This window comes from Pezoporus wallicus, unplaced genomic scaffold (genome assembly GCF_028554395.1).
Source record: "Pezoporus wallicus isolate ANWC-B61680 ecotype Strahan unplaced genomic scaffold, APGP_CSIRO_Pwel_v1 scaffold_6362, whole genome shotgun sequence".
NCBI lineage: Eukaryota > Metazoa > Chordata > Aves > Psittaciformes > Psittacidae > Pezoporus > Pezoporus wallicus.
Window position 1 is genome coordinate 7982391 of NW_026637663.1, and position 9421 is coordinate 7991811.

Here is a 9421-nt window from a genome sequence, read left to right on the forward strand (position 1 = left end):
AGTACTGACTTAGTACTGTTTTAAAAGCTGTTTGGTAATTGCTGATGGCAATTTTTCATAGCTGCATGTATATTTAAAATGATGGGGAGTCTGTATTTATAGACTATTGCTCATAGAATGAAAAGTGCCATTTTTAAATTGTAATGCTTAGGTTCCTAATCCGTATTATGTTACTCCACTGTAATTTCACTCAAAAAGCTTTACCAAAACATGTATTTAAGAGGAAATATACTTTGAGATCATTTATTTTAATAAAATACATTTAAGTATTATGTTAGTAATTTATTGCAGCTGTTAGGGTCACCAGATGAAACCCTAGAATAAAGTCCCATATGTCACAGATAAACCTGGCTATATCTAAGACTGTTATGAATCTGTTCCCCAAAGCATTTAAGATCTTTAAGCTCATTATTAAACACAGTTTGATAGAAAATAAAATTTTAAAAATCCAGAGACCTCATTTGTATAACCAGGTTTTGCCTTTCTCTTGCAGCATGTGGAAATTAAATTCTGAATTTCACAATTAAAAAATTGAAAGTTAAAAAAAGTTAAGTAGCTGAAGAGCTTTACAGAGCCTCTTGTCTCTGTTGCAGTAGAGTTCATAAACTCTTCCAGGCTACAGCTAAGCTTCTTGGGAACAGGGGTTTGCTTTGTTTTCAGCTCTACGGAGTCTTAAAAGCTTGAAAGTCTGAAACTGTGATTCTGACTACTGTAGATACAGTGCTCTTCTGCTCCATAGGATCATAACTTCATTCCGGTGGTGCTGGAAAGTAACACTGATTTCTCTTTTTAAGTGTTTCATGCTTGGTTTTACATGTAAAATAAATTAACTAGCACGGTAATTTTTACTAGCCTTCTATGAAACAGCACTATATTATATTTGTTTTGTAGTCTAAAATAGCATTATGGAAAGATTTTTACTGTTCTGTGGTTTTGTTGGTTTTTTTTTAGTGTGATAGCTTATTCAGTGATCATGGGGGCACTGATGGCAAGTGGAAAAGAAGTATCAGGAAAAATCCCTAAAGGAAAGGCAAGTATCAAAATACACTGGTTCAACCTGCATGGAGGAAGTGATACTTGTAAATATGAGGAAGGAGCTGTAAGAATGAATAGGAGTTGCACACTTGTTTACTGGAGATGGGTGAGATGCATGCTGTGGTGTCTTGCAGCCTGAGAGAGTTTTGAAAATCTCATTGCTGTTCTGACGGCGGTGAGATTAGAGATATCATGTGCATAATTCTGGTTAGTCAAATTGTAACACTTTATATCCCACAGTAAATACAGATTTGTAACTGAAGTTTCTAGTGTGCTGAGCTGCTTTTTGAGAAAGGTTCTGAGAGTACTTGGGTAGAATTAGTGACTCTTCTGGCTCATAGCAGAAATTTTCTGTCTTTGCGCTCAATGTGTTTCCAGAGCATTTAGGGCTTGCTAAGGAAAAATGTATTTGCAACTTCTCTTGATTTCTTGTATTCTGCTTAATTGAAAATAAGTCCTAGCTTTTAAGTTACTATTCTTGAATATTATACCATCTTGCTCAATAAAGGGTTTCCTTTATTCAACTATTGGTCTATTAGCTGTGTTATCCTTTTAGCAGGAAAGGAGTAAAAGCATCCCCATTTTTTTAACATATTGTAAAAAGAAATTCCAGTGAGAATAAAAGTTGTTTAAGAAAATATCCTGCATGGATAACTGAAGAAAAAGCAACTTTCCCTTTTGTTGTAGAAAGTCCTGAGAACAATGAAGTTTGTCCTTTCAGTACAATGAAGTCGTAGTAACTCTTAAGAGCAAATTGTACTTGCTTAGTAGCAAGAAAGATTCCTTTCCAGTATGCCATTAAGCTAAAGTAGAAGACTTTTGTGCATTTTGTAAGGCATCTTCTCAAGACTTTATAGGGTAGTGTATTTTGCTGGCTGGTTTCATGCAGGCAAGCAGAGCTTCAGGTTTACTAAAAAGCAGGATTCCCAACTTACAGGAAGCTCTGGGAACATTATTCGAGATATTTACCTGAAACAGAGTGCCTTAAATGGAACAAACCTATTTTTTAGAAAAGCTTTCATCTGCTGGAAGAAGTTGTTTTCCTCAGTTGAATGAAACTGGGATATATAAATATAATTTTTTATTTTCTTTTTTTTTTTTTTTTTTTTTGGGGGGGGGGGGGGGGGGGGTGGGACGGAGGCTAGATTCCATAGAAGGGTCCTGTTATTGCCTGGCAGGTCAATCAGTAGCCATGGTCACTGTAGCTTCCAGTGTTGATTGTGCAAGCCCACAGAGAGTTTTAGTGCCTGGCATGCATGCTGACTTCCAAACTAGTGAGTGATGAGGGGTGAAGTAGTCTGGGCACAGACTAGTAAGCAAGCTTACTCCTGTCTTACCAAGAATGTAGGTTGCACGCTTTCAGAACACTTCCTTGATTTCAGACAAAGTTCACTAAACCACAGATGTGTCTGCTTAAATGTTACAGTACTAAGGAACTGCTGCTTTTGACTGAACATTGTTTTACTTAAAACTTATTTTCAGCTGTAGATACGAGCAGAGTTCTTAGCTATATGTAGTTAAGCTTGTCTGAAAGCCCACTGTGGAAACAAGTAATACAGAGTACCCGTAAAGTTCAATATAAATATACCAATCATGTGATACAATAATTTGCATAATATATTATGTAGAAATCAGAAATTTTCCCATTTCATTTAGACATTGTAGGAAAGGGCAATATTTTTTGGCACTGACTCATGGGTATTAACATCTTGTCAAAAAGATTTAAAAATAACTGTGTTTTGTCATAAAAGGAAGGAAATGTTTTTAAAGTAGAATTTATATGCTAAGAATATTTGAAGATTAACTTCCTGAAATTAGAGAATTTAGACATTAGATATTAATTTCTTTGTATCTATTTTATTGCATTTTCAGCTAGTTGATTTTGAAGCAATGACAGCACCAGGCTCTGAAGCTTTTAGCAAAATAGCAAGGAGCTGGATGAATCTAAAAAGGTAAATCTTTCTGTTCAGACGGGGGGCAAGGAAATATGAAGTACTTTATATGTTCAATTTTAAAATGTACTAAAAAATGTTACTTAGAAATTATGAGCTGAGTAAATGATTGTGTATTTTTTTAACTGTTTAGGATCTGATGATACAAGATTTGAACTTACACACACATTAGTGTATTTCTGGAGTATGAATATAGTGGTTAGTAGTCTAGACATTCAGTTAGGTGTTATCCTCTGAGAAAAATATAATATTTTCATTTACTTCAGTGGTCAAATTTGCTTTTTTATTTTTTTTAATCATTAGCAAATAAGGTGATTGAGTGAACAAAGCAAAGAGAAAATATTAACTTTTTTCCCCCTATTCTTATGCATCTCTTCAAACTATATATCAAAAGTATTTTATTTATCCTTTTAGTGCTATTTTGATTTAGAGAGTGAAGTATTTCCAAAGTCGGTGGAAGTTCTGAATATATGGAATTCCATTACTTAGTATACCTTCATGACTTTTGTATGTTGCTTTAAAACTTTGATTTTCATATTAATTTATTTTTGAATACTGAACACATTCATTACTTGCCAATATTATGAATCTGGTGCATTTGATTTGTCCTGTACAAAATCTAAAAATCCTCCTGAGACAAAACCAGTTTTGATATGCTTCAGGTCAGGCTCAAGATGCTTGAGGGGTGCTGAGAGAACTAGTTGGTGTCCTTACAAGGCTGTCTATAATCTCTGAAAGATTATGCACATAAGGGGACATCTGTAGTGACTGAAGGAAAGAAAATCTTGCATCCATCTTCAAGAAGTCTAGAAGGATGACCCAGGGAAACTGTAGGCTGGTCAGTTTGGTCCCTGGGAAAGTCATGAAGTTAGTCCTGTAGGAAAGTATTTTGGGGTGTATGAAGGAGAAGGTGACTGGGGGACTCTTGTGTGTCCCAATTGATGTTTATTTTTACTTCAGCAAGGACTCCCACTGTGCTGTCATACCAAGACTGCACATTATGGTTTGCACGAATGGCCAGCTAGATGGGTAAAAAGCTGTTAGGATAATCAGATATAGAGGCTACTCAGCACTTCAGACCATACCTAGAATACTGCATCCGGTCTGGGGGCAGAGCAGTAAAGACTGATAAACTGAAGCAAATTCAGAAGAGAGCCACCAAGGTGGTTAGAGCACTGGAGCACAAGCCTTAACTGGTGTGAGTTGGGCTTGTTCAGCCTAGAGAAGGCTTTGACCTAACAGCAGCTTTGCAATACCTGTGTTGAGAAAATGGAGCTGGGCAGTGCTTGGTGGAAGGGCAAAAGACAAAATGCATGAGTTGAAATGAGGTTCAGGCTGAGCATAATCTTTTCACCCTGAGGGTAGGCAGCAGAGCAGAGAGGCTGTGCAGTCTCCATCCCTTTAGATTTTCAAGACCTGACAGGATAAAGCCCTGACACCCTGGTCTGAATTTCAAGACCTGACAGGATAAAGCCCTGACACCCTGCTGTTGACCTTTCTTGGAGCAGTGTGTTAGATCACGGACCTCCTGAGGTCTGGTCCAACCAGAGTTGTTCTGAGAGCCTAAGGAACTCTGCAGCTGCTGTTAGTGCTGAATATCTCACACTGATTAGTGTTGTTTAACTTCATATCAGTGTTTCTCAGCCTGGTGAATTTCACTAGACTCTAAAATCCCTTCCTAAATGAAGAAAGCTATTGTGAAGATGCAAGGACATCTTCGTAAAACTCAGGCTAAAAATCTACATGTAAATACAGTCAGATTCAGCATTTATTAAGGAGTAACATTTTTAAACTACAGCATAGCAAGTTGTGGTTTTTATTAAAAGTAGTCCGTGCAAATACTGTGACTTGGTAGTCTTGGAAATATAAAATATTTATGATTCCTACAATTTTTTTTACTGTAAATCTCCAATTTATGTATTCAACTTCTTTCTTGATCCTCTGTTCATGGGTGGATTTTTAATTTGTTTGTTTTAAGACATATCTTTATCATGTTTTAAGACATATCTTTGCTCTTGGGAGCAAAGTCAGTTTAAGCCATTTCAACTGTACCTATGTGTATCTGACCCTCTCAGTTGTACTGCTAAAATTTGTGGGAATCCATAGCAAACCTGATCAGAAAAGTGATTTGTGTTAAAAATAGCTGTGCCAAACCCAAAGTTTATTTTTAACTGAGACCATTTCATAGCATAGTCCCACCGATAGTATTTCTGGCTTAAATGAGATGTAAAATGGCTGAGGAATGAGCCAGAGTGGAGAAAATGCTGCAGTCTGGTTTGCCTGATGCTGAGAAAAATATCTGTAGAACCATAGCCCAAAGGATTTCAAGTAATAATATGGAGGTAATTAACCTGAGCAACTAATTTGTCTGTGGTAGAAGAGTAATAATGGTTAGTAACTTAGGCTTGAATACTTAAAGCAGTAAAATTTTGCTTTTAACTCCTGCCGCTTCCAAAGGCTTTTTTATGTAGTCATTATTTTCATTCTGTATAGGGAATGAAGAGTTACGAGAAGCAAGAGCTGGTTGGGGGCAACAAATTCTTGATTTCAGGTCCCAAATTTGTTGGAGAAGGCCGTGAAGAGAAATATAAGCTAATGTGTTAACTTCCAGGTAAATCATAAAACTTACTAAAAGATAAATAATTTTCTTTTTTTTCCTTCTCTTTCAGTATTTCACCTTCTTACAAGAGCCTGCCATCAGTATCGGAGACTTTACCAACCCTGAGAAGGATGATTGAAGTACTAAATACAGACTCGTCTCATTGTATAAAAAAAACTATAGTTGTTGTATAATTTATACGAATAAAAGGCCAAGAGATACTGCTTCATAAATTATTTTTAAGGGGAAATTGTGGTCAAAATAGTTTTGTGGGTTTTGTTTTTGTGGAGTTTTTTGTTTGTTTTTAATAGATTAAGCTTACTTGACTAGTTAAGACAAGAACAAAAGGAATCTTTCTATGACCAATAATACTAAGAAGGAAAAAAAGAAGTAAAACAGTTGATTCCCCCCGTATTGAGACATACTCTAACAAGAAATACAGCAGTTCAGGGACCAAACAAAAAAGCAGTAAGAAACTTGATCACAGTTATGATCTGAACATGTTGCAGGTGAATTTTTATTTGTTTATTTTTTAAGGTAAAAGTGATCTGCATTGGAAATACCACTAACCTGCTTCCCGCTTGGGTTTTTGTTTGGGTGATATTTTTACTTTCTTTTTTGGGGGGGGGAGGGTTTGTTTGGGGTTTTTTTGTTGTTGTTTTTCGTTGTTGTTTTGTTGTTTGCTTTTTGGTTGCTTGGTTTTGGTTTGTTGTGTTTGTTGTGTTTTGTTTTTTTTTTTAATTTTTTTTTTTTTCCAAAAATCTCTGTCTCCTGCATGGGAAACCTCATGAACCATACATGTGCAATTGGTAAATACACAGGCATTTCATGTAATGTGGGCCAGCGAAGGACCAGATGTCAGCTGAAAAGAATGAGTTTCAGGAAAATATCATTTGGAAACCAAAACAAACAAATGACATATTTGGAGTTAAGCTGTTGGTGAGTAAATGTCAGAAACACAGCAACTGTACGTCAGCCTCCTGTTCCAAGTACCCACTGGTGGCTGGCAGAAGATGCCAAAGGATTGACACCACATTGGGAGAGCTATAAGGCGCCTTGAGTTGTTTGTGTTGGAAGGGCCTGGCGGCATTCTGGAAAGGCAGGCTTCCCTGTAGGGCAGGGCTAATTCAGTTCAAACAACATGGACAGTATCATGAACCAGTGTTTGACTGTAATAGTGAAGATATTATTTCTGGTGAGTCCTAACTGAATTATATTCATTTTAGCTTGAGCTTTGTGACTTTAGAACTGTTTATCAGCATTTCAGAAAATCTACAGAACTGTTCTGTTTCAGACATAGCTTTCAAGTTGTTTAATATTGATAGTCTAAACTGTGATTCTGTTACTGTTAGCTTTTACGCAAATATTCTATTTATTTTGCTTGCTTCCAATTTTCCAGAGGTTAGGGCTTTGCTGTGCAATTGCAAATATATGGCCTAATTATGTAATATGAGATATGCTAAAGAATATATTATTTACCAAGGGAGAGGAGAAAACATCCTGCATACCCCAAAGTGTACCAGTAGCAGTGGTGTGGTTGTTCTTCTCTGGCTACAGTGCAGGGCAATCTCAGTCCCCTCTTTAATGAAGAAAGAAATGCAGCAAAGCATCAAGAGTGTTGATATAGGTGACATACTTTTATAGTGGTAGTGAAAGCAGGGTGGATTTATTGAATGGAGGGTCTTTTATTGATGATTCCACACAAGTATTTATCAGATTCAAGTTAGAAGCTGCTGTGAATCCTGACATCCATTGTAAGAAAAGCCCTGATGATTTAGATTTCACATTTATTACCTTGATCACTGGCAGAATAGGGCACCCATGGGTTGCTAGAGACCAAAGTGTTTACATGTATGAAGGATTTTCATATAGAAGATGAATCCCAGAAAGTGGACTCATACTACGCCTGCATTAGCAAGCAGTTCATCCTACCCAGATGAGTAACTCACTTCCCACATTATGTGCATTTCAGAGGTTTTACTTCTGTCTGCTTGTCTAGTTTATGCTGCTCATTGCATCTGAACACACGTTAGCAGTGCATCTTCCAAATTGGATGTCTCTTGGATGAAATGACTTGTATTCTGAAACCTGTCTGGACTGAGAACCAAAAGGTGCTAAGTGGAGAAGGTGAGGAGACTCACTTCAAAAGTGTGCTCCCAACTCGGATTAAACCAATGGTACATCTATACCTCTGGGAACTTTTTTCATGAACTCTTACATTCAGATTGTATGTTGAAAATACAAGGGTAGCAAAAGTAAGTGCTTTCCTTCCATGTAACACCTTTTGCCATCTATTGCTGAAGCAAATGTTGCTCTCTAGTAAGGCAAATTTGACCACTTGTCTGGCTGAAATTAGTGAAGATGCCTTTTACATTTTCTTGATCAGAATTTATATAAAGCATGACAGTAGGTACTTCTTTCCATGTAAGGATAAAGGAGGCTTGTGAGTTTTCATTGAAGAATCAGGCTGCTATCCAGTTGTGACAAAAGGTATTTTCCCACCTTTCTTTTGTCCAGGTACCTTCCCCTACCCCACTAGAAATTAAGAACTGTTTGCTTCTATGGTGTCTTCTATTTAAAGGTCTAGAAGTTTCAGAAACCTCTACTAAATTTCATTATGGAGGAAAGGGCTTGTCTTTTTCTGCCTACCTTATGCAGAAACAGGTACAGTAGCTAGGAAGAGATGTCTGGCTTTGTCTTGATTGTATTCGAATAGTATGATCTTTCCTTTAGGCCTCTTAAGTTTTCTTATACCTTGTATTATCCATTGAGAAAGGTGAAATCTACATTGGCATTGACCAGACAGCTCTTGGAACAGTAAAATAAGAGCTTTCTTGTTTTAGGGATCACACCAGAGAGAGTGGAGGAGGGGTGGTGGGAAGAGGAAAACCCCCTGGACAAACCAACCATGTACAGTTGTCCAGGTTTCCTTTTCCTCATTTCTCTTACTCCTGTGACCATCTTAATACCTACCCCCTGCTAACAGGCAAAAAGATGGTATTAATGAGAGATCAAGGAAGGGTAGGTGTAACATGCATTACACCTCTATGAGTGCGTGTGTGTATACGTGTTTCATAGGCTTGTTTCTCTGGGCGTGATACAGATGACTAAGACGGAAAGCAAGCTCAAGTCAAATGCACCCAAACAAGTTTAACAAACAAAACAGGATTATATAACCGGGCTGGTATGTGGTGACTTGGAGGACTGTAATTACCTCCTAAGAACCAGATACGTGGATAAACCTAATTATCATTTTCCATCCTCTTCTATGTCATCTTAGGCAGCTGGTCTAGCGATACCATTTGAACTCGTAAATGGGAACACTAATGTATTGCAGCCCCAACCATTTATCTATTATGAATAACATTAAAGAGAGTGAGGAAGAAAAATAGGCTAAGCAATGAGAGCCCATTAATCTGAACCTCAATATGTGTGCAACTTTAATGTAATTTGAAGATGATAAAAATTCCCATGCAACTACCGAGGACAAAAGACAAAATAGATTTAGTCTCGGATAAATCTTGTGAAATAGTTACCAGTCTTTGGAAAGCTTGCTTTGGTTTTGTGTCCCTCTGGAGACTTTGGAGGTCTCTTGGGAATTTGGCAGAACCTTTGCTGAGGTACCATACACAAAATTAGGACCTGAGACAAGAAAAGAGAGCATTTGTACAGTGAGTGAGGAGCTGTCAGGAAGAGAGCAAGAGGGTTGTGGGGTGCCAGGCAAGCTAAGGTTGGTAGTGCAGTTTCCCAATGAAATTTGCAGAAAGGGAATGTTAATAAAATGGGGCTCAGAATAGCAAGTAGGGAGAAGTCAGCAATTGAAAGTACCCAAAAT

At 37.3% G+C, this 9421-nt stretch overlaps 1 protein-coding gene across 8 annotated transcripts in view; it reads left to right on the plus strand.

Moving 5' to 3' along the window:
• The window catches only part of TTC13 (tetratricopeptide repeat domain 13), a 40670-nt gene extending 34863 nt beyond the window's left edge, over window positions 1–5807 (plus strand). For 7 of the 8 annotated variants that reach the window (XM_057406994.1, XM_057406997.1, XM_057406996.1 and 4 more), the window contains 3 exons: window positions 952–1034; window positions 2912–2987; window positions 5657–5807. In XM_057406994.1, the coding sequence (XP_057262977.1) occupies window positions 952–1034; window positions 2912–2987; window positions 5657–5780 (283 nt within the window). In that variant the 3' untranslated portion in view covers window positions 5781–5807. Of the gene's footprint in view, window positions 1–951; window positions 1035–2907; window positions 2988–5656 lie in introns of all 8 variants that reach the window. The other variant, XM_057407000.1, reaches the window with a different exon arrangement.
• Window positions 5808–9421: the final 3614 nt, after the last annotated feature.